Source organism: Rhinoderma darwinii, chromosome 8, assembly GCF_050947455.1.
Source record: "Rhinoderma darwinii isolate aRhiDar2 chromosome 8, aRhiDar2.hap1, whole genome shotgun sequence".
Lineage (NCBI taxonomy): Eukaryota > Metazoa > Chordata > Amphibia > Anura > Rhinodermatidae > Rhinoderma > Rhinoderma darwinii.
In genome coordinates, this window is record NC_134694.1 from 3,141,423 (window position 1) to 3,168,212 (window position 26,790).

Below are 26,790 nucleotides of genomic sequence, written 5' to 3' on the forward strand. Positions count from 1 at the left end.
CTATGGGAGCTCTGTTTGCTATGGGAGCTCTGTGGTCTGCGTAGGGGCACTGGGGTCTGCATTTAGCGGGCCTGGGTTTATTTTGGGGTGTAATGAAAGGGGGTCATATGCGTTATTTGTGATTGAAATGCCATATCTCGGGCGTTGTCCTTTATAAATGGGTGAGGCATATTGTAAAAAAAAGTTGCGTTACCTGCCATGCGCCCGCTTCGTTACCAACTTTTTAGAATCTCTCTGTCCCTTCTCAAAAGTTGCCAGTATGACCAATTGGAATTTTTACATTCTTACCATATGCACGTGTGACGTTGAAAAAAAATTGCTGCACATCACATGCAAATTGCGCAATTTTTGGCAAAAAAACTACTGTGGTCAAAATGACACTTTTGATACCTGTGCCCCATTGAGCGTCCCGGTGAAAGTATCGCGGCTCGCAGAGTAGGACTTATTAGCGGCTGCTTATTAAATATGGCCTGGTGACCCTTTTAGCGCTGACTCGAGCGGGTAGAAGGAGCAAGCGTTTTAAACATAAACCAGATTTATCGCTTCCACAATGTAATAATCTTTTAAATTATAGTAATAGATATGTATTTAAACATAAACCAGATGTATGGGCTCCGCCGCCGCATGCGTCGTCGTAACGTGAATCTCTTGGAGGAATGTACATTGATTTTAGCAGAATTTTTATTTATTTCATTTTTTCGTAGCGTTTAGACTGGGGGCTCTGGTTTAGGTTTCAAACTTCATAAACAGTTTAGTTCTAAGTGGAAATTTGTCAGAGTGGATTTGAGGCCGAAGGTTTTTCATGGAACGAGCATTAATCACAGGAAAATATGCTGCATTTAGAGGAAGCCGGGACCCTGTTCTTAAAAGCCTGTATTTACTCCTCTGCTGCTTTTTCTTTGCTAATAGTACTTAAGCTGGAGGAAATAATGGACATAAAATGTATTCTGCTGTACAGGAAAACAACTCGCATATAGGCCGCCATTTTAATGCGTACGTGTTTTTTTATTTTGCGGTCTTAAAATGCGTAATTTGTAGAAAGGGTCTGGATGGTCTAGTGGTTGCGTTCGTAGAAACCTTTGGGGCTGAAATTCATGCTTCAAATATTAATGGTTTGACCGAAATGTATACATGTGAGCTAGTCTGATAAACTCTTGAAGATCATAGTCGCACTTGGTTTTTGTTTTTACACCCAAATAATGTAATAGAGGTGAAAGTCCTCAATGAAACCGGTAACAAATTGGGCTCTCTAAACCATGACACTGACACTTGGCGTACAGGATGATACTTGGCGTACAGGATGACACTTGGGGGACAGGATAATGATACGCTGACACTTGGGGGACAGGATAATGATACGCTGACACTTGGGGGACAGGATAATGATACGCTGACACTTGGGGGACAGGATAATGACACGCTGACACTTGGGGGACAGGATAATGACACGCTGACACTTGGGGGACAGGATAATGACACTGATACTTGGGGTACAGGATAATCACACTTGGGGTACAGGATAATCACACTTGGGGAACAGGATAATCACACTTGGGGTACAGGAGAATCACACTTGGGGTACAGGAGAATCACACTTGGGGTACAGGAGAATCACACTTGGGGTACAGGAGAATCACACTTGGGGTACAGGAGAATCACACTTGGGGTACAGGAGAATCACACTTTGGGTACAGGAGAATCACACTTTGGGTACAGGAGAATCACACTTTGGGTACAGGAGAATCACACTTTGGGTACAGGAGAATCATACTTTGGGTACAGGAGAATCACACTTTGGGTACAGGAGAATCACACTTTGGGTACAGGAGAATCACACTTTGGGTACAGGAGAATCACACTTTGGGTACAGGAGAATCACACTTTGGGTACAGGAGAATCACACTTTGGGTACAGGAGAATCACACTTTGGGTACAGGAGAATCACACTTTGGGTACAGGAGAATGACACTTTGGGTACAGGAGAATGACACTTTGGGTACAGGAGAATGACACTTTGGGTACAGGAGAATGACACTTTGGGTACAGGAGAATGACACTTTGGGTACAGGAGAATGACACTTTGGGTACAGGAGAATGACACTTTGGGTACAGGAGAATGACACTTTGGGTACAGGAGAATGACACTTTGGGTACAGGAGAATGACACTTTGGGTACAGGAGAATGACACTTTGGGTACAGGAGAATGACACTTTGGGTACAGGAGAATGACACTTTGGGTACAGGAGAATCACACTTTGGGTACAGGAGAATCACACTTTGGGTACAGGAGAATCACACTTTGGGTACAGGAGAATCACACTTTGGGTACAGGAGAATCACACTTTGGGTACAGGAGAATCACACTTTGGGTACAGGAGAATCACACTTTGGGTACAGGAGAATCACACTTTGGGTACAGGAGAATCACACTTTGGGTACAGGAGAATCACACTTTGGGTACAGGAGAATCACACTTTGGGTACAGGAGAATCACACTTTGGGTACAGGAGAATCACACTTTGGGTACAGGAGAATCACACTTTGGGTACAGGAGAATCACACTTTGGGTACAGGAGAATCACACTTTGGGTACAGGAGAATCACACTTTGGGTACAGGAGAATCACACTTTGGGTACAGGAGAATCACACTTTGGGTACAGGAGAATCACACTTTGGGTACAGGAGAATCACACTTTGGGTACAGGAGAATCACACTTTGGGTACAGGAGAATCACACTTTGGGTACAGGAGAATCACACTTTGGGTACAGGAGAATCACACTTTGGGTACAGGAGAATCACACTTTGGGTACAGGAGAATCACACTTTGGGTACAGGAGAATCACACTTTGGGTACAGGAGAATCACACTTTGGGTACAGGAGAATCACACTTTGGGTACAGGAGAATCACACTTTGGGTACAGGAGAATCACACTTTGGGTACAGGAGAATCACACTTTGGGTACAGGAGAATCACACTTTGGGTACAGGAGAATCACACTTTGGGTACAGGAGAATCACACTTTGGGTACAGGAGAATCACACTTTGGGTACAGGAGAATCACACTTGGGGTACAGGAAAATCACACTTGGGGTACATGCGTGTGCTGTCCGTGGTTTTCACGCACTCATTGACTTCAATGGGCGTGTTGGTGCGTGAAAACTCCTGCATGTGTGAACGGCCCCATTAAAATCAATGGGTCCGTGTGCTGCGCGTGATTTCCATGCGCAGCACACGGCCGTGATTCACGTTCATCTGAACGAGCTTAGAGTCAAGTATGTATTAGTATCTGCTCCCTGTCCGTCTCCCTCCTAAACAAGGATATTTAAATTCCTCACCATTTTTCATAACATCTGTTCGTCAGGGAATGGGAACATTCATTGTATACACCATACTTTTCACAGCTGAGGGTTTGTTACAATAGTTTCCAGTGTAGACAATCCACTCTCCACACTCTGTTACAATGTATTAGTCTGGAATTCTAGCTATATACCTCAAACTATTAGGACAGGGAAGATGAAGGGGTATTTATTCTGCTGATGTGTTTCACAGTGGATGGTCTAGACTGGACACAATTGAAAAACAAAACAAATGCTCAGCTGTGAGAAGTATGAGGTCTGCGCCGATTGTTTATTTTTTCCTTTACCAGCAAGCAGAGATGTTGAAAATGGTGAGGACTTGGAACACAGTAAAATAGAAAGTTGTAGAACTTTTTTTTTAATATACAAGGCTTTATTCCATGAATTCTGGGTACAGTCTATAATGCTGTCTCGATGGGGGGGGGGGGGGGGGTCCTGATTAGCACTGAGTCCCCAGCATTTCTTGCTCTCTCTTTGACCCTTTGTCCTCTTATCTCCCGTTCTTATTACCGGCTGTTCTTAATCAGATGATTATGTATTGATCGCAGCGATTTTCAGATATTTTACGCATTTTCTAATTTTGTTCACCACTGGATTTTCTTTTTAATTTGTCCTTAAATTAACATTTTCTGTTGAAAAACAGATTCCAGAGTTGAACGTCTCCTCGTTGTGTTTGATGTAATTGGCTGTATATTATAAAAACTGCTTTAGATTATATACTGCGTTAATGTATTCACTTAACCGCCATTAACACGTATCCAGCTGCTTCTTTCTGCTATGAGGTATATTTAAATGCTGCCTCCACCCAAAATCCGAATTGTTATGGGTGTAGCTCTACCAGTATAATAAAATAACAAGATATTACTCACTTCCTTTATGCTGTTTTGATGGAGCCCAAGCCAAGCAACAGACCCAGAAATATCTTTGGTTGAATTTTGTTACTTAACAAAAAATAATGTTACTGGTCAAAACTTGAAATGATTATATTTTATATCCGTGATGTCACTAACAGGGGGCGGGGCTGTGACAACCTCTCACACATGATATACAGGCTGGTGGTCAGTAGTAATAGATGAATAGCTGTTACTGCATATAAGATGTGTGGATCTCATGTCTGATCACAATGTAATTATTTTATATATCAGTGATGTCAGTAACAGGGGGCGGGGCTGTGACAACCTCTCACTCATTATATACCGGTGGGTTGTCAGTAGTAATAGATGAATAGCTGTTACTATATATAAGATGTGTGGATCTCATGTCTGATCACAATGTAATTATATTATATATCAGTGATGTCAGTAACAGGGGGCGGGGCTGTGACAACCTCTCACACATGATATACAGGCTGGTTGTCAGTGGTAATAGATGAATAGCTGTTACTATATATAAGATGTGTGGCTCTCATGTCTGATCACAATGTAATTATATTATATATCAGTGATGTCAGTAACAGGGGGCGGGGCTGTGACAACCTCTCACACATGATATAGAGGCTGGTTGTCAGTAGTATATAAGATGTGTGGATCTCATGTCTGATCAGTGTGATTATATTATAATATATTCAGTGATGTCAGCAACAGGGGGCGGGGCTGTGACTACCTCTCAGACATTTATTGTTAGTGAGAAATATGCAAATAAAAAATGCGTCTGTTTGACCCTGCCCTTTTGAGTCTAACTAGAGAGGGCGCAAAAGTTGCAGTCCCGCATGGATCCTTGTCGTCTGACGGGGGGGGGGGGCCGATGGCCCCTCTGCCACAGAAGAAGATGGCTGAGCTATAAGTGGCAGGAGACGGTAGCCTCAAGTTACACCTGGCGCGCCTTTACTATTAACCTGATATATTAAAAGATGCTAGCTCTGACCAAAAAAAAAAACCTACACCTTCTATCATCCAGGTCATGGAAGAAGATTGCGAAACCCCCATCAGCTTAGACATAAAGCCGCCCTCAGAACCTTCACACGGAGGGTCATTTATTTTCTTAACTAATGTGTTTATAGGGCGACGTATGCTCAGAGAAAACACTTTTCTCCGTAATATGATTATAATGGGCTGTTTATTTTTTTTAATAGACCTTTCAGACAGGTTAACAAAGAATACTTTCACCCCGCGCTGAACAACAATGTGAGCGTCTGTTTGGCAGCCGTACCGGTAATATGTATCAGGCGCAGTCGGCACACAGCGACCAGAGATGTCTGTCAGCCCCCTGATGACAGGAGACGTTTTGTGGGTGCTGGGGGCATTTAAAGAATATATTTTTTGTCTCTATCAGTATGTACATTAATATTAGCTAATTGTTGCCATATTATAAAATGTTCTGGATTATCAGATGGTAATAATACAGTATATAAAACTACTTTGGCTTTACCATGTTGTGGTTTGCCATAAGGCGGGGTTTGTCAGGATGTGACTTACCATGGGCGGGGTTTGTCAGGGTGTGGCTTACCATGGGCGGGGTTTGTCAGGGTGTGACTTACTATGGGTGGGGTTTGTCAGGGTGTGACTTACTATGGGTGGGGTTTGGCAGGGTGTGAATTACCATGGGCGAGGTTTGTCAGGGTGTGGCTTACCATGGGCGAGGTTTGTCAGGGTGTGGCTTACCATGGGCAGGGTTTGTTAGAATAAGTTTTTTATTTTATTTTTTTCTGAATATTCCCTGTATACTATCCTCACTATAATGACCTTTCTATGCATAATAAAACATACCAATTTCCAATAATACATACCTTTCTCGCTGAAGGCGCCGCTGCACTAGGTCTTGATGGCGTTAGGACCATGTGTGTGGCAGCGCCTAGAGCTGGAGAGGGGTGAGGCATATATAGTTGTCTAGTTTGAATTTACACAGAGGTCTGAAGTTTTTTTCCTTTTTATTTTTTTTATAGTATCTGTGGATGGCAGCATTAGTGAGGGCCAAAGGTGTCTTAGCCGCAAACTCGGAAGTCGGCAGGAGAAGTTGCTATGGTAGTCTAGGCCAAATGAAAAAGAAAAGGAAAGAACGTCGACAAGCAGAGAAGGCGTCACCTGTGAGTCACTAAATTTTCTTGGAGCGCTGCCCCCCCCCCTCCTGACATGTCTTTTACAGTAAATTGTTGTATTCACCAAGAGAGAACAATTCTGGAGCATCTTTGCACAGAACTGTGTTGTGATGGGATGGTCCTCTTTTATTCGTCATGGAAATATATGAAAAAGACCTGGCCTACATAGTTTTTGTAACGCAACTAATTGATTTTAACTATAAATACAGCTATATATTAACTACAGCTACTTGATAGTTAAAAAGGAATCGATACCGCTGCAAAAAAGACTAACTCAGGCTTAAAGAGGCTGTCACCAGATTATATATGATCTCCTACATAATGTGATCGTCGCTGTAATGTAGAAAACAGTGGTTTTTATTTTGAAAAACGATTGTTTTTGACCAAGTTATAAGCCATTTTAGATTTATGCTAATTTCTTAATGGCCAACTGGGCGTGTTTTTTACTTTTTACCAACTGGGCGTTGTGAAGAGAAGTGTATGATGCTGACCAATCAGTGACCAATCAGCGTCATACACTTCTCATTGTTCCAGCCCATTGTTACAGTGTGATTGTGCAGTGAAAGAAGCCGGGCTGGAACAATGAGAAGTGTATGACGCTGATTGGTCACTGATTGGTCAGCATCATACACTTATCTTCACAACGCCCAGTTAATAAAAAGTAAAAACACGCCCAGTTGTCTACTAAGAAACTAATTAACATAAATCTAAAATTGCTCATAACTTGCTCAAAAATGATCGTTTTTCAAAATAGAAACCACTGTTATCTACATTCCAGCGCCGATCACATTATGTAGGAGACAGGACACTTATAATCTGGTGACCAAGCCTCTTAATTGACAACTACGGAAATTCCCTCCACCTGTCCTGCGTGTTGACACGTTAGTCAAGCTGTAGTTTTGCAAAAAAACACACAAACTGATGACGTGTGAACAAACCCTATAAGACGTGCCCATTTTTTATTTTATTTTTTGAATAAATGAAGATCCGTGTGCTACTTATTGCGGAAATACTTTGTGCGAGAACATTATGTGCGAGAAACTGGCAGGACATGCCGGTATTTGGTTATACCACAATTTAAAGCCCCCCCCCCCCCACTCTCGGCTTCTGCAGGGGCGACACTGCACCGGCATTCTATAGCACTACATTTAAACCCCATGCACACGACCGTTTTCATCCGTAATTACAGATCCGTAATTACGAATGAAATTGCGGATCGATTCGTTACTATGGGTCACGGACTCCTTTCCGTTTATTTACGGATGGCTGTTCATGCCGTGTAAATGATCCTCAAATTATAGAACATGTCCGTTTTTTGGTCCGTAATTACGGCAAGGACTCCCAATAGAAGTCTATGGGCGCTTCCGTAATTACTGAAGCGTTTCTATGAGACGCCTGGGGATTAGGCCTCGTGATTACGGCCAGTGATTACGGCACGGAGGGCCGCGGAGTGTCATCCGCTGGCCGTCTGCAATCACGGAGCGTGCTCACAGATGTGCATTTATTTCAATGGGACCGGACCGCAATTGCGGACCGTAAAATGACTTGTCCTGAGTTAATACGGTCTGCAATTGCGGCCCCTTCACAGTCCGTGTAAACCACGGTCATGCGCATTTGCCCATAGAAATTAATGGGTCCGCAATCCTTCCGCATTTTTCCGGATGAATTTCGGATGCGAAAACACGTTCGTGTGCATGAGGCCTTACCCAAGATTCCTCCCTGTTCTTTTTTTCGTAAATACGGATGCACTACTGACGGTATTTGTGGACAGTGAGCCATATATGCGGATGACTACGGATCTGTATTTGCGGATAGTAAAAGCCATTACGGTCGTGTACATGAGGCTTTAGGCCCCAGGCACATGACCGTGCCTGTAATCCTGGTCCGTGATTATGTGCACGGCCGACCGCGGACAGTCACCCGAATTTGCGGGCCGTACTCCCATTATGAAGTATGGGAGTACGGGCCGTAAAAAAAAAAAAAAGACGTCCTATTTTTTACGGAAGCTTTCTACGGCCTGGACACCTTCCCGTAAGTATCGGGAAGGTTACCGTCGGCAATGCGTTCGTAATTACGGATGAAATCTACGGTCGTGTTGAACGAAATGGAGTTTAGGGTTAGTGGCCCTTTAAATCCATCCTTCCATTTTTCATTCATAACAGGAATTCTTTGAGTCTTCTGTAGATGAGGCACCATAAGGGCCTTTGTTATGTATGTCGATGTGCGTACATCCATTCTCATTATGTCCTTATGATTGATACTTTGTGTTCAGATAGAAGCGACCGTGGAGGGCCGCCGCGCTGCGTGTCACTCTACGGATCTGCAATAGCTGCTCGGCTCATTATATCCTAAATGGCACTTATACAAGACTATGGATCAGCAGCCGGCTATATTTAGAGCAGACGCAGTTATATAACAGAAGCAAATGTCCAGACAGGAACGCCTGAGGGACATACGAGCAGCGCTGCAAATTCCTCTCACTGTGTAAAGCCGTCGCTCTTTCTGCGCCTACTTAGCTTCCCACTTATAAATATTACAGAGAAAATATCATATATTTATACTAAGGGCTTATGTATGGTATAAATCTACAGGAAAATGATCAGGGATAAGTTATGTGGCGTATGGATCCAGTGTTTCCCACATAGAGCGTTTAGTTTTATGGAGCAATAACACAGCGCCACCTAGTGGTCACATTTTTATGATGTATAATTAGACTTTTAGTTGTTTTATAATATATTAGGTTTTTTGTTAATCAATCCTTTCCGTGATACCTTGTGTTGGAGCGCTGCATTGACCTTTAAGGCTCCATGCACACAACCGTATTTTTCATCCGTAATTACGGACCCATTCGTTTCTAGTGGCCACGGACACCTTTCAGTATTTTTACAGATGGGTGTCGGTGCTGAAAAATATTTATAGAACCTGTTTTATTCTTGTCCGTAATTACGACACGAACTCTAATAGAATCACTTCCGTAAATACAGACGCTACGTATGTGCATCCGTAAACGATCCGTATTTATGGAAGCGTCGCTATGCAAACACGTTGGTGGCATCATTTGCAGCCTCCCTCTTTTTTGTTTTTACAGATCCGTATATACGGATGTAATACGGACCGTGTTTACGGACACCCTTTCGTATATACGGATAAGTTACGTTAGACTGCGGATCCGTATTTACGGACAGTATTTATGGATAGATAAAAATACGGTCGTGCGCATGGGGCCTAACCGTTTTTGCAGTTGTGCTGCTCAGCCCCATTCGTTTCAATGTATCTGAGCTGCAATACTAGACACAACCAGAAGTGGCGCTGTTTCGTGAAGAACACAGCCATTTTTTTTAATAACCCTGTAAAACCCATTTTAAATATGACCTCCCCCCCACAGCTAGACAACCCCTTAAAGGTATAGGTTCATCTTTGCTGAATTAACGTTAATTTATTAAGTGGATTAATTGCATATTCTTGTAATTTCTTCCTTTTATGAGTAGGAATTATCCAATAATATGCTTGCCTGTGGATGCTTCGGCGGTTTGTTCGGCTATAATAGAAACATATATGGCAGTATTACAGTATATATATTTTTTCATATGTCACATGTATGGACCAGATGTGAGCAGAGCTTAGAGCTCGTACAGGACTACAAAAACAGGACTGCTTTCTTCCAAACACAGCGCCACTCCTGTCCACGGGCTGTGTCTGGTATTGCAGCTCAGCTCCATTCACATCAATGGAGCCTAGCTGCAATACCAGACACAACCCATGGCCCGGAGTGGCACTGTTTTTTGAAGAAAGCAGCCCACCTGATACCAAGACCCCCCAACCACCATGAGGCACCACCATCTATAGTCTTCCTGGCCTCTCATGTGACAGAGGGGTTTTAAAGACACAAGCACCAGAATCTGGGGCATCCGCAACCTCTGCACCCCCTATAGCTACTAAATGTTGTGCTGCCCCCTCCTCACTATAGCCCATGTCTTGTCACGCTTTATGGCAGCTGGTCCTGAATCGGCTTGAAGGTAGATCACGGTCGGATCAATAGGTATTGTCTATGACTTTAACCCTCGGCTTCCATTGTTTCTAACCTAGACCTTTAATCCGATTATTTGGTAATCTTTGCCTCGGGTTTCTGCTTCATTGATTATTCAATAATTATAATCCTAATCCAATTTTTAAGTCAATGATTCTTATTGCAAAGTGTAAATCTCGGGTCTGTGTAAGATTCTCTGCACTCGCCTCACCTCCATGAAGACGGCACTACCTGAAAGGAGGGTCCGAAAGAGAAAAAAATGTTCATTCAAATTCCGTTACATGATGAGGGATGACGTGCTAGATGGTTCCCTTCGACTGTATCACATGGTGGAAGCTTAGATACACTAGCGTCGCAAGTGTCTTATGTACTCTAATGTCACACATGATAGGTATAGATACTCTAATATCACACAATAGTCTTTCATACACCAGTATCACACATTATGGGTTTAGATACCCTATCATGTGTGATACTAGTGTATCTAAGCCTATTATGTGTGGCACTAGTGTATTTAAGTCTGTCGTGTGATACTACTGTATCTAAGTCCATAATAAGTGATACTGGTGTAGAACTTATGAGCTTAGATACAGAAGTATCACACATGATTAGTCTTAGATACAGTGTCACGTATGATGGTTTTAGATACATTAGTGTCGCACACAAGCTTGGATACACATTAGTGTCGCACACAAGCTTGGATACACATTAGTGTCGCACACAAGCTTGGATACACATTAGTGTCGCACACCAGCTTGGATACATATTAGTGTCGCACACAAGCTTGGATACACATTAGTGTCGCACACAAGCTTGGATACACATTAGTGTCGCACACAAGCTTGGATACACATTAGTGTCGCACACAAGCTTGGATACACATTAGTGTCGCACACAAGCTTGGATACACATTAGTGTCGCACACAAGCTTGGATACACATTAGTGTCGCACACAAGCTTGGATACACTAGAGCCACACACAAACTTAGGTACACTAGTATCTCGCATAACAGGCTGCATTAAAAACAGATGCAATACAGAATAAAACAAACCAGAAGGTTCCTGACCGGTCCCTGTCACCTCCGTGTAATCAATTATAATAAACAGGTTAAGATAAAAGTAATTAAAGATCAACTAACTGCAAAGATTAACGCAAAGATTAAAACCGGGGATTTGTATGAAACGCCGGTCTTAGTAAATCTGCCCCAGTGTGACCAGCAGGTCCAGTAAAGACTATTGATCCATCATCTGTCTTCTGTCACAGTGTATCAGGGAGACGTGGGAATTAACGTCTTCCACAGTAAATCCCTCATTTACACAATAATGTATCTTTGGTCGTGAGTTAAAATCGGTCACAAGACTTTCTTCTTGTCATTGCTTTGAGTTGCTCAGCTGAAAATTTTTTTGCAATTTGTTTTTTTATCTAGACAATAATTATATACACAAACACTAACACATTCCAGAGCCGGGTAGCCAATGCGCCTAGAAATTTTCTGCTGGCATCCAACTTTTTGGTAGTAATTCAAAACTTTGGGGAGTGGACAGGGGCGTTTCTGTCTGTAATTTCACTTATAATGATTTTATAGTACAATATCAATACTCATTGTAATTGCTTCCAGCCAATGTGCCGGGGGTGTCTATCAGACCCAGCTGAAATTATAGGTCTATGGACACCTTAAATCACCCCCCCTCCCCCCCAGCGTACAATGTAAGTTTGCCTGTGCTCTTAACTCATTTTATAAAGTCGGTGTGCAATTTTCTCCTTGCAAGCTCAATTGTTTGACTTGACTGCGCTCCGTTTCTGGCACAAGAAGTAGCTGTCTGACAGCTTCGTCAGCCATATTCTATCTCATGGGGCTGATTTCTCTTACTGGTCACGCAGTCCTCAGCTTCTATCTGCTCTTCCTGGCAGTTTATCACAGTAAGAGGAGCCCTCCCTTTCTCATTCCTGTCACTGTGTGGAGACCTTCTCAATTGTATCTCTGACTGTAGAGTGTGACACCTGAACTGGTGTCAATGACCAAATGTTTTTGTCCATTAAGGACGTGTTAGACAGAACAGAGCCTATACTGACTCTTATAAAGCTTCAATTTAGTTTGTTTTTAAAACAATGTGAACAAATTAGTGCTAGTAAGTGCATTTCAACTGTGATATCAGTGAGAGGAAGTAGCTAACTTCTCCTAGGAAGTAGCTAACTTTCAATAGATATCAGTTTAACTACAGCCTGGGGCATAACTGTATAAGAAATGGGATTTATAACAAAGGCAGCCGTTTTATAATCCACCCTGAGACACTGGCCCCGAACAACTATCATTCAAATCTCTATACCCTTTATGTCGTCAAGGGCATATTTATAGACTAAGCAGCCGATGCAAGAAGGATGCCAGACACGAAACTGTATCTTCTATCTCCATAACATGTACAGGTTAGAACTGAAAGATACAGGCCATTCCCTATAGCCCTGGAAGAGGGACTCATTGACCTGAAATACCAATTGCTGAACACACTCTTAAAGGGAACCTGTCAGTAAGTTTGGTGCGACTAAACCACCAGCACCCCGTTATGTTCTACACGTCACCCTCAAAAAATGGAAGCTTAGGGAACATTGAGAAAAGTAAATTACAACGTACCGAAATTAGACCAGGATCGGCATCGGGCACATGCGTATTGAACACACGAAGCCGAGGACCGGAGTTCTTAAACTGACTTCTATTGGCAAGTTGTAATTGACTTTACTAACTATTCCCTAAACATCAGTTTTTAGGGGAGACAGGGTTGGAAAACTAAAGCCTGGCTGCATAATGGCATGCTAGTAGTTTAGTGGCTCCAATCTTACTGACAGGTTCCCTTCTACCGTTTTTGATAATGCGTCCGATTCGTCAAATTTCGATCGTCTCAATGTGTAAACTAATGCATCCATAGAATACGTCCAATGCAAGAGATGTCGTCATGTGCTGGATACAGCATGTGGGGTAAGTCCTAAGCAGGTACAATTGTGGGGGAGCACTACCACTGCTTCATTGCTCTCTTCCTACCTTGCATGGGGTGCAGCCAACTGACCTAAGACCCCTCTAGTTTCCTTCCACTTTGCAAAATCTGTAATAGTGGAGTAACCCTTTAAGCCCCTGCACGAGCTTAGACTCCAGTCGTCGATTGTATAACTGAGATAATTGGGATAAGACGATCATTTCGCACTCTCTTTTGTATGAATAGTCTCCTTTCAGCTGTTTTCGAACTGTTTTTATGGGTCAGCACTGTGCAGTCTGTGTCTGGGCAGCTTTTAGTGGGTATCATGAGATTAATTTAATTGATGACAATGGGCCCTTTATGCATTTCTGTACAATTTCAATGTAATTCCATAAGAAAAAAAAAAAACTAAACACACATTCCTCTGTCCCGTTTTCCTCTTCCAAGTTTGCATTGTATTTGAGAGGCACAGGCATCCTTAGGCCTCATGCACACGGCCGTGCCCGTAATCACGGCTCGCGTTTTCGGGCCGTTCTCCCATACAAAGTATGGGAGCACGGCCCGTAAAATACGAAAAATAGGACATGCTTCGTAATTCCCGACACAGTTCTACAGCACGGACACCTATCCGTAGCAATACAGAAAGGTGTCCGCGGCCAGTAGAACTGAATGGGTCCGTATTACGTTCTGCAATTACGGAGATTTTTTACGGTCGCGTGCATGGGGCCTCATAGATCTGCAGCCAATTTTTGTTACGAGGCTCATCAGTCCCGCAATGTATGGGAGCTGTCATGGCGTCTTTCTTGGTTGTCACCCAGCTTTCCTAGAAACAAATATAACAAAGATGAATCATTTTAAAAGCTTGAGTCAAAGCGCACACACTCAATGGCCTCATGCAAACGACTGTGCATTGGCGTCCGCATACTATGTGCAATTGTGGGGAGTATAGGGCACATTATATCCTATGAGCCAATGCACACGACCGTGGTCCGGGCTCCTTGAAATCCAGGCAAGTCTCGTGATGATACTCCTTGGGCGGTCCGCGCCTTAATCAAGGACTGTGCACTCTGCTATGGTTGGGTGCATGAAGCCAATGACTTATAGGGATTTGTGTGTTGGGGGGGGGGGGGTAAAGGTCTAGTTAATTTGCAATGACTTCTTGGGTCTAAAGCATCAAATCTGGTTAGAAGAAATTAGCCATCTGGATCAGTACCTCATAAAGCCTCTAGGGTTGCAAATGGATCTTCAGTTGTATGATGTCCTGCCACCCCCACCAGGGTAATTCTTGCAGAGTTTGGGTCACCAATGGGTGGAAATTGCTTTGAGCGGTTGACTCGTCGTTTGTGGTCGGTCTGCGAAAGTTCCTGTTTTTTTTTCCAACAACGCCATAAGTTAAACAACAAATCACCGATCGATCTCTGACTTGATCTTTGGCCTGGTCTTCTATTGACGGCGTGCAGGTCTGACTATGCAATAACTGTGCCGAACAATGACCCAAAAAATCCAACATGGCAGAACAACTTTTCCAAAAACTCTAGTGTATGGTCATCTTAACTCTGCAGCGAGCGGGATGGGGCTTTTCCAACCAAGGCGATAGACCCACCCAGGCTAGAAGAAGCTGGACTTCAAAGTCTTGCCACAAAGCATCAAGATCCCAGTGTTTGCATGCAATAAAGACATTTAGGGGCAATTTTTATATTCGTTCAAATATGTCTCAGGGCTTGTGCCCCTGATCTTTTAAGACCCTAGCAGCGCCCCTGGGCCTAACTAATATAGGGGGGCACAAAGGAGACCTAAAAAAATATATAGGGACGCAAAAGGCGCCTTACTAATATATAGGGACACAACTAATATATGGGGGCACGAAAGAGAACTACTATTCTTTAGGGGCAAAAATGGGACATTACTAGTGTGTGGGAGCACATAGGGAGGTATTACTGTGTAGGGAGTAGAAAGGTGGCACTAAAACTGAACCCTAACTATTTTCTTAAAGTTCGCCTTTTTTTGGGGGTGTTGGTGCCGGGACAGTATAGGTGGTATTGGTTGAGGCAGTTAATCAACATCACGTTTACCTCTAATTCCTCCAGGTACTGAAATACTGAAGCCTACAGATACCAGGTCTTCCGGAAATCACAAGCACCATGTAACGGGTACATCAAGATTCACACATCGCAGAAACGCCACTATCTGGATTCATTGGCCCATGACTTCCATGTGAATGGTAAGTGATCCGCGGTTACATCCTTCTGACATTGTTTCTGCCTTTATACTGCCGCCGCTCGAGTTGCACCGCAAAGGGGCCCACTAAGGTTCTGTCGCCCAAGGGCCCACATAAACCTGGAGCCGGCCCTGTCTCCACACCTAATAGTCAATCACATTAGGTGCGGCACTATATATTGATAAGCACTGTAATAAGAGCAGATATTTGTGTAGTGAGGTGTTTTAGTGTAATTGACCTCGTGTCATCGCACCTCTGCATAAGGTCACATATAACGCTACTACAGAAAGGCCCGTGGGACCCAGCAAAGTACTATCCATATCTAAATGATTTATAGGGAAGGATGTGCAGGCAGTTCTATCTCAACCTACATAATTTACAAGCAGGTTCTAGTATCTGCATTTTCATCCTTTATTGGGGAGGTAGTACTATCTGTGACTATAACCTGTACATGGACAGATAGGAAGGATGTACTATCTATACGTACAGGATTTATATTTATATTTCGATACAGGAAGGCAGTAGTATCGAACTAGAACTTGTCCATGGAGAGGGAGGCAGTACTATCTTTATTTACCTATAACCTTTAGGGCTCTTTCAGATGAGCGTAATTCTCGTCTGTGTGCTGTGCGTTGTAATAAGGCACAGCACACAGTCCCGTTGATTTCAATGGGACTATTCACATATGCGTTGTTTTTCACGGAGCGAGTGCCCGTTGCGTCAAACTCACTGCATGTCCTATATTGGTGAGTTGTCATGCACCTGGTCGCCCATTGAAGTCAATGCGTGAAAACCACGGACCGCACACAGACGCACATCTGTGTGCTGTCCGTGTTTTAAGCATCAATTACATTGGAAAAAAAAAGTGCTTGTAAGTGTGGGACGCACATGCCACACGCAAAGCACACGGACAAATTTATGTGCAGTTTTTACGCGCGGAAATCTGTCAAGCTCATGTGAATGTAGCCTTACATAGAGAGAGAGAGAGGGAGGCAGTACTACCTACAGCCTAATAATTTATAGTCCGATACAGTGAGGAAGTACTATCTTCCTATAACCTGCACAAGTAGGCAGTACTGTCTGCGCCTACATAATTTACAGGGAGGCAGTACTATCTACCTACATCAATTACATGAAGAAAATTAGGCAGTACTATCTTTACATACAACATTTACAGTAAGACTGGGAGGTAATACTAGCTGTAGTATCTACATCATTTACGTGTCGAGACTAGGATGCAGTACTATCTGCGCCTACATAATTTACAGGGAGGCAGTACTATCTGTACCTACATCATTTACAGTAAAACAGGGAGGTATTACTAGCTGTAGTATCTACATCATTTACGTGTTGACACTAGGATGCAGTACTATCTGTGCCTACATCATTTATATTGCACTATAGGGAAGCAGAACTATCTATGCCTTTATCGCAGCGAGGCAGTACTATCTATGCATAGAACATTTGCTTGGTGAGTATATGTTTAATTTACATTGAAAGGCAGTACAGTCTGTGCCTACGTTATTTATGGACGTACTAGCTCGGTAGCCACCATATTACAGTAAAACTTAAGTTCACAGGTCTTGATCATGGTCCTCTTACGTGAGCTGTTGCAAGTGCATATAATTATAAAAATATAATGAGAATTTAAAGATGGAGCCACGATGCAGTCACATATGGAGGGGTGCAGTAGAATATAGAGAAGAAACCTAAACCTTTATGGAGAGGTTTTCAACAACTTTTGTCATTCGTACAATTGAAATATAGGAATGGCGTCGACTCTTTTGTAACTTAGAAGAAAACTTATTTTTTTCACGCTATATTCTGCACTTGGAATCGTGAAAAACACTCCGCCATCCAGACAGCGCATGAGACTGTTTGTGTAACACAGATTCAGGCAGGCAATTAGTCGATGGCTTGTGGTTCACAGCAGATAAGGACGGATTAGATAGGTGTTGAATTTGGCTGAGGGTTCTGTACAATAATTTCCTGTTCTGTATCTGAGCGGGGAGGACAAAGCCACTGGTGGAAATAAGCGCAGTACTCCGCTCGTACGTGATATCTCAGGAGGCTCCCAGGCTATTGCAGCTCAGTGTTCGGCGCTGGGAGAACTGGACGTTTCATGTACGACGGCAGCATTGAGCGAGGGAGACGTGGACCTGCGGCTTAAATTAACCCCAGCAATGCTGGTGGTGTGCAGTTATTCTCGCCCATAAAATAATGTCGTTAATTTATGTAAAAAGCAAAAAAAGGCAATAAAATCTATAGATATTATAGCGCTATAGATAAGAGTTCTTGACTTGTTCTTTTCGAGTGAAAATATAACAAAAACATTCTCTTTTTGGGAAAACTGGGGGCTATTACAGATCCCACTCCTCAGGCTGCATTCAGACGAGCGTGTACGACTTGCGTGCATAAAAAAACGCAGCGTTTTTCTACATTACATGTCCATGTGCTTTCCGTATTGTCGTCCGTGTGCGGTCAGTGGTTTTCACGCACCCGTAGACTTCAACGGGAGTCTAGGTGCGCAAAAACGGGCCGATATAGGACATGCAGTGAGTTTCACGCAACGGACACTCGCTGCGTGAATAGCCCCATTGAAATGAATGGGTCCGTGTGCTGTGCGTGATTTTAACGGACCGCTCACGGACGAGGAACAGGCTCCTCTGAATGAGCCCTAAATGGTTAATCGTGTAATATAGGAGGTAGGCCTCATTCACACGGCAATCTCTGACTGGTATGAAGCCAAAATATGAAACCCATAGAAATCTATAGGCCTTACTGTACGTCTGTAGGTCTCAGATTTCATACTGAGGCAAACAGCGAGTTTGTCAGGAAACGTATAGGCCCGGTGTGTATGGAGCCTTAGGGACGTATCACTGCGTGAGTAAAGAGACTTGCTATTCTAGATTCCAGGAAGGCAAAGTTAAAACCCCTGTGCGAACAGTAATGGCGGCCGTTAAGATAATCACCGACTACTGACGGCGCACTCTCCGTTGGTTGATCATTATGTCTATGTCCATTGTATCCTATTGTAATAAATATCTGTACTTAGTAACCATTCACTGTTTCTCTGAGATGTAATGAGTTTGCTACTTATATTTTCAGACTGATCGCCGCTAATTACCAGTTTTGATCCAATGACTCGTTTATTTAATGATGTTTCATTTTCCAGCTTGTTACTTTTATATGACATATTGTAGGTTTATATAGTCTGATCTTGTAAAATATGTCCGCTACTTTTCAGCATTTGATACTTTTTTGCTTTGGCTTCTTAACGATTAACCCCCTCTGTAATTATCAAATGTAAAACCCAGCATCTTTCTTATATATCTTCATTTTATTTATTTTTTAATAATTTCCTTCACAAGAAAAAAAAAAATGTCTTGCTTGAAAGAAACCATCAACAATCGGGTTAACCGTTGCCAGCATGCTTGTCGACAGTTTCCACGCAGCCCCAAGATACTTTATTGGATACCCTGCATGGAATAAAGTAAAACTTAAAAAAATGTAAGATGTGCAAGTGATCCTGGAAGTTCTAGACTTGATCACAATTGATGACCATAGTGCCAGCGTTTTTAACGGTGTCAATAAAAATTCACGTGGGGGAGGTAAGTTTACGATTTCCTGGCAGTGCGGTGTTTTATAAAGGGTTGTGGATAACCACTGTTCAGATTTGGAGGACCCCAAGAGAAGAGTTGATTATGTGCTCTTCAAGGTGGGCCCTATCTGCTATTATCACCTCAATGTCAATAGGCTGCAGGGAAAGTTCAAGCATTATTATTATGCGGCACCTCTTGATCTAGCTTGGTTACAACGTCTACTTTCAAACATGCCTAATAGTGGGGTCCTTTCTTCCTTTATGCGCACCTATGATTATATTTTATTTTTTATATTAAATTTTTTCACCATCTATGTAATTGGAAACTGGAAGGAGATACTGGACTGTCCAGCTGAGCAGGTGAGTGTGATGCTAAGGGCTATTCCTAATTAAGCTTGTCAGAAAACAATAGGTTTATGTAACGAGGGAAAACAACGAGGACAGCGAGTACAAGCCACAAAATAATTACCTAAGGCCCAAAGGGACAAGTGCCTCCATTAGTCTTGCACATAATAGAACTAAGACAGGTCAATTGTCTCCAGGGCAAGTATTTAATACAGGTATTATGGGGCCCTTAAGGAAAGGGGGACCGTCCTCCGTTGGTCCCACTTTTTTTTTAAGGGGTGTGTCTGAGCAGTCGCAATATCGCGTTGAACTAGTTACTAGTGTAAAACAACAAATACATCTACGGTGAGTTCATGGAAAGAGGCTTTGTTTTTAAGATTCGTGATTATAGCAATTTAAAAATATCTTTTCGAGGTTAAGATATACAATATGTGACCGCAGTAATGCAGATGTTTCCGATAACTAACACGTTATAATTTCACCAGTGGAAATAGTTTTTAAACTGGCCTTAAAGGGATATTTGCTCTAACTTCCATTATGACTGACAACGCGTAGTTATAAAACAGTTTTTTATCAAATATATTCAAATATTAGTCTGCAAGAATCTACAATGTATAACCTCTATATTGTGACGTCCTCTTCTATATTTGTAGAGCAGTGATATTACTGCTGTCACTTGAATCATTTGCTAGTTGTGGGGAAATCTGTGTAAATGGTCATCAATCTTCTCCATAGTTTTCAAAGTGCGCCCTTTAGATTTCCTTAGCCGCCTGTAATATTTGTTGTGGTGCTTGGCTTTGACATGTAGCTCCCTTGTTACTGTACTGATCCTAAACTTCACCCTGTATTTTACTCCAGAGCTGCACTCACTATTCTGCTGGTGGAGTGACTGTGTACATACATGACATTACTTATCCTGTACTGATCCTGAGTTATATCCTGTATTATACTCCAGAGCTGCACTCACTAGTCTGCTGGTGGAGTCACTGTGTACATACATGACATTACTTATCCTGTACTGATCCTGAGTTATATCCTGTATTATACTCCAGAGCTGCACTCACTATTCTGCTGGTGGAGTCACTGTGTACATACATTACATTACATATCCTGTACTGATCCTGAGTTACATCCTGTATTATACTCCAGAGCTGCACTCACTATTCTGCTGGTGGAGTCACTGTGTACATACATTACATTACTTATCCTGTACTGATCCTGAGTTACATCCTGTATTATACTCCAGAGCTGCACTCACTATTCTGCTGGTGGAGTCACTGTGTACATACATTACTTATCCTGTACTGATCCTGAGTTACATCCTGTATTATACTCCAGAGCTGCACTCACTATTCTGCTAGTGGAGTCACGGTGTACATACATTACATTACTTAGCCTGTACTGATAACAGATGTTTTTGGAAAACACAATCGTTCCGACAAATGAAAATTTACCTAATCAGGTAAAAGGTGTTTTATGGTTTTTCTTGGTTGTCACTAATAACATTTTGCTATCACTATATGATGACAAAATACAAGCATCATTACCATTATTGCAGATATCTTTCATTGTTTGACCCATTACTGACCTACATCCTAATAGTAAAAACATTTCAACACCAGTTTGATCAGGGGCAAATAGTTCAGAAAAAACCCATATAAGCATATGTACAAGTACAACATCTGTACGCCTGTTATATAATGTGTATTTGGAATTGTGGAGGGTTCCAATTTAGTTCTTAAAGTTCAGATCAAGCTCTAAAACCGGAACCAAAAAAAAAATTACAAAAATTGTGAACTACTGTTGGGCCAACCCTATAAAACATGGACAGTATTAATACTGGCGGAAATATCAATTTTACATGGACTATATCCCAAAATAAAGATGTGTTCCGTGCTGTCAGTGGCATCAGCTGGCGGTCCATGGGGAGACACTGAGCAGGAGATAACTCGATGCAAATGTCTGTCTTGTCCATGATATATTACCGACACCGTCCGTCTCCTGTTACTTGTTGATAGATCTTTCCCAGATGATGTTTCCCCAATAGTAACGTAGCAATAAGAGGAATAAACATCTACAATACAAATGCTAAATATAATGGCTGTAAACATACACAGTGGTCCACAGCAGCTGTTTGCTTGGCCGTCTGTTTTCTTTGGACTGATTGTGTTTCTTGGGACTCAGACCTCGTTTTTCTGCCACATACATGAACCACATTTTATAAACTACGCCACAAGGAATTAAGACTTTCCTGGTACCTCTCCTTCCACCAAGCAGCTCATCGGGCACCAAACAACTTTTTTCCCTACATCGCCCCCGCAGGAAGGACAGAGCAATGCAGTCTACAGCATTTAATGACTCAATGTTTTAGTCTACTAGATGTGGACGTGGCTTTGACCCAAAGGGTTGTCCCAAGCAAAAGGAACCTCAACGCTATTTGAATAGATTTTGGATAAAATAGGATGACTCCTTTAAACATCGCCTTGACAATATTCTAGTATAATGGTTAGTCGTTCCAGTCTATATTGGTGGGATGTTCTGGCCACCGTCTAATGTCACATTACACTGGACCAGTGGACAACCCCACGGCAAAGCATGCTGGAAATTTGGATTGGCACCTATGGTCCCTCATGAGTAAAGCCTTTCAGTGCCAATTTTGGCGATTTTGAAGTGTAGGATGACTTCATTGCGGGGCAGCGGCCTGTCATGGCTACCCTCACCCCTACAACTGGATATGATTGGTGTCCTGTTAGCTGCTTTGAGTGGGTGAAGCTTTTGCATGATTCCTTGTGTACAACTTTCATCTGCTGAGTGATCGGGACATGCCTGCAGGGTCCTGTCATTGATTATCCTCCCTAGGCAAGGAAGGATGGAGCGTGTGATCCGCTTCAATTACAGACAACACGTTCGCTGCCGATTGCTAATGTCTGCACGTTCTGCTATCACTGTCTGAGGCGGGATTCACATTTCAAAGTTCTGGAGGCAAAAGCGCAACCATCAAAAGGAATTTTTAAAATAACCCAAGCAGAATTTTTTTTTTATTTTGCACTTAATACTATATATGAAAACCAGGGGAGATCCTATTACTTATAATGCCCTGTTAACCATGTCACTGCTGGAGACCAAGCAAATCGTTGTTAAAAAAATAAATAAAAAATGTGCAGGTTTTAGCACCATACCACTTGGAAAAGGGGGTGGGTGGTATTGATTGTTTTCGATATGAAGTGATGACGTCAATTGCCACAATTTTTAAAAGGCACTGTAGGCTGAGTACAGATGACTGTACTCTGCTGACTGAACTTTATTTTCTTGATGGTGGTAGAGGGGCTAGTTTGAACAATATCATGGGGGGTTTGGACATCCTTCTATTACCCAGAGCGGATAGTCGCTTCAAGAAAGCGTCCATAACGGATGTTCGTGGTGGGTCCTGCTTCTGGAGATAATATGGTCATCATCAGGGGTCCCTTGTAACGAAAAGGGGATGCCCGGTCCAAACTGGCCAACCATTCTGGGGACTGTGTTAGCAAAAAAGGTGGAGGGTTATGTCGATGGGCAATGGAAATGGACTGGTGGGCATGGGTGGACTACTAGGGGACCCATTTTAATATTTGTAAAGGAATTCGCTCTTATGTCTGCATCATGAGATCGGAGTACAAGTACAGCCTCCCTTCATTCTTGCAATTGTAGGAGTTCAAGCTCAAAGTTTCCCATTAATATAAAGTTATGACGTGCCTCGAGGGTACTCTTACCCCTTAAAGCCCTCCCCCCAGCGATCAGATGAGATCACCAAGGGAAGCTAGGCGAATCCCCATTCAAATGACTAGGCGACCGTGTAGTCATGCAGAGTTTTCCAGAATGGCTCTAAGGGGGTCCAGAGTGTGGGAACTCCCATCTATGCCTTTCATATACCCTAATGGGGAACATGGAAAAGGCAAATGTGCCCAAATATTGGATGAAACAAATGACCTATATCGCTAATCTACTCCAATGTGTTTTATAAAGTATAAATATTCATCATATAAATTTTATTAATGTGCGAATTCATCGTAGATAAAAATTATCAGAGTTCAGGCGATAAATCTTATATAGAATTAATGGCTTCATCCTGCGCATAATGGGAGTTATTGTATTAATGTATCTAGGGCTTCGTTCACATCTGCGTTGTGGCATCAGTTTTAGCGGATCCGTTGAGATTAAAAAATAACTGAACAGACTGATACAAGACTGATTGCAACGGAAGGTAAAATATGTTTTTGTGTTTTTCATTACTCAGTTTACCGGATCCGTCAAAAAAGGACTTTCCGTTTGTGTCAGTTTGTCATCGGTTATACTCTGTTTTTAACGGATCCAGTTTTCTTTGCATCTTTCTTGCTTTCGTTTTTAGGCTTCGTTAACATCTGCGTCGGGATTCCGTTCATGGGTTTCGATGGAGCTTTCAGTCAGGAGAGCCCACAAATGGAATCCAAAAGGAAACCATAGGTTTCCGTTTGCATCACCATTGATTTCAATGGTGACGGATCGGGTGAAAATTGTTTCATGTTGTCACCGTTGTGTAAGGGTTCGGTCGTTTTGACGGAATCAATATCGTAGTCGACTGCGCTGTTCATTCCGTCAAAATGGCAGGACCCTTACACAACGGAGACAAACGGAAACCTGTGGTTTCAGTTTGGATCCCGTTCATGGGTTCCCCTGACTGAAAGCTCTGAGGGAACCCATGAACGGAGTCCTGACGCAGATGTGAACGAAGCCATAGTCTGCGCATGTGCAGAAAAAAACTGATCTGTTTAAAACATAAGTCTTCGTTCACATCTGCGCTGGGGCTCCGTTCCGACGTTCCGTTGCAGCTTTCCGTCGGAACGGAGCCTTGACGGACACAAACGGAAACTATGGGTTTCTATTTCCACCACCATTAATTTCAATGGTGACTGATCCGGTGCAAATGGTTTCCATTTGTCACCGTTGTGCAGGGGTTCCGTCGTCTTGACGGAATGAATAGCAGTCGACTACGTTATTGATTCCGGCAAAACGACGGAACCCTTGCACAGCTGAGACAAACTGAAACCATTGGCACCGGATCAGTCACCATTGAAATTAATGGTGGTGAAAATGGAAACCTATGGTTTCCGTTTGTCAGGGCTCCGTTCCGACTGACCGTTGCGACGGAACGTCGGAACGGAGCCCCAGTGCAGATGGGAATGAAGCCTTCGTGATAGAAACGGATGGCATATCCGTTTCTATCTGGCGCCCGTTGACTTGTATGTTAAAAAAAACCCCGAAAAGCCTTTCCGTCAGGCTTGTTGTTTTTGATGGAAACAATAGCGCAGCAGACTACGGTATTGCTTCAGTCCAAAAATAACGGAAACTGACGGAACGGAGCCTAACTGATGCACAAACAAAACCCATGGAAATCCATGGTTTTTTTTTGACAAACGTTTTCTTGCGTTGCTCTGACGAATCTGCTGGAACGGAAGGCGCAACGCAGATGTGAACGAAGCCCAATTCCTGAACATCCCATTACACAAATATTTACTCCATAGACAAAAAATATTCAGTGTTTTTGTTTCAAGGAAACAGAGGTCAATAGAAAATGTTGACGGACGAGTCTTTACGTGTAAATGTGCGCCCTGTTTGCATTGAATGGATTATCTATCTGGGTTTCACAATGGTTAATGATTACTCTGCCGTCCCATATGTAGAAAACACAAGAGATACTTGTGTGGTTTCCATCCTATGAATCCCATCTCAATGCTGCTCAGTTTCTTTTTTTTTTTTTTCTCATTTTGTACCAATGGGATGTATAGTGAGAAGGACATCGGTGTAGGGTCAGAGACGGGTCACCCGGGCACTGTCATAAAGGACCAATAGCAGGTCACCTTCCCCTCTTTACACAGGACACTTGGCTTCATGCAGGGGGTCCAGCCTGGTGAGAAGACCAAGTAGATACCATGACAAAAGCTTTAATTTATCAGCACAGTCGTGTGACGGCGGCAAATTATGTCAACTTGATGGATAAATGCTCCATGTGGAGGGACGCACAAAACAAGTCCTGCCGCCTTTCAGTAGGAACTTATGGGGAATCCAGATCCAAACGCTGTGGGGTTTATTCTAGCGGACAACCGCCCATGTGCCTCCGCTGCGGCTGCACCAGACCACACGTCATAGATAAAAGTATCACCACTCATGTTATAGAAGAATATACCGCTAATCTTTGGGATTACAGAACACTGCCGGAAAGTAATGCGAGTCTTTAACATTTAGAGAATTGCATAAATAGCAATTGCCTAGTAATCAATATGGAATTGTCGGTGGTCTGACACAACGGGGCGGCCTGCCATTGGATTCTGTTCACTGTGCAATGGTGGGACCAATCAATGGATCATTTATTCGTGTAAAGGGATTGATTCTTAGGAGTATATATTTAGGAATTGCTGTTTATGCAGTTTCCTAATATGTGGTGAACCTATACTTTTAGCTACTCGTACAGTATGCAGATTACTATCTAGATGTATCATCAGATGTCTCAAATTCAAAAATGGCGGGTAAAGCTATGGTCTAAGTTGTTGTCTGCCCATATACGCCCCCTTTCTTGCTGCATAGACGTAAATGTGATGCTTTGGATAGACGGGGGATGCATATCTATAGAATAACTGTTCGGCCCCATGCGCACAAACGCGTTTTTGTGGCCTCAATTCACCTGCAAATCTGCGGGTGAATTGCGGTCCCATTCATTTCTATGGGCCCATGCATACGACCGTGGTTTCCACGGTCCGTGCATTGCCCTGCAGCCTGGACCGCAGAAAGATAGGACATGTCTTATTACGGCCGTGTTCTGCGGTCCAGGCTCGTAGGAATGAATGCAGGCCCGATTTGCGGGTGACACTCCGCGGCCATCCGAGCCGAAAATCACGGCCGTGCACACCACCACGGTCATGTGCATGAGGCCTTAGGGCTCTTCCACAAGTAGCAAAATTAGTGCGTATTTTCCGTCCGGAATTGCGGTCGGGGAAATACGCAGCAGAATACAGTAGCAGCAAAGTGTGTGAGATTTAACAACTCTGTCTAAAATCTCCGACCAGAAATTCACCTGCGGTGCGTATTTTTCGTACCGCAACAGGTCGATTCCTGCTGCGAAAAGTGGACTGGATGCGTTTTTCAGAGGAGACGTCACCATCCCCCAACATTGGGAAAATTGCTGCAAAATACGCACCATTTTCTGCAGTAAAAAACGCAGAAAAT

General features: G+C 42.9%; 1 protein-coding gene across 1 annotated transcript in view; it reads left to right on the plus strand.

The window, feature by feature from the left end:
• The window catches only part of FNBP1 (formin binding protein 1), a 396,531-nt gene that overhangs the window by 16,084 nt on the left and 353,657 nt on the right, over positions 1 to 26,790 (plus strand). The window contains exons 3-4 of the mRNA XM_075834540.1: positions 6,244 to 6,384; positions 15,478 to 15,611. Coding sequence (XP_075690655.1) covers positions 15,609 to 15,611 — 3 coding nt within the window. The 5' untranslated portion in view covers positions 6,244 to 6,384; positions 15,478 to 15,608. The remainder of the gene's footprint in view (positions 1 to 6,243; positions 6,385 to 15,477; positions 15,612 to 26,790) is intronic.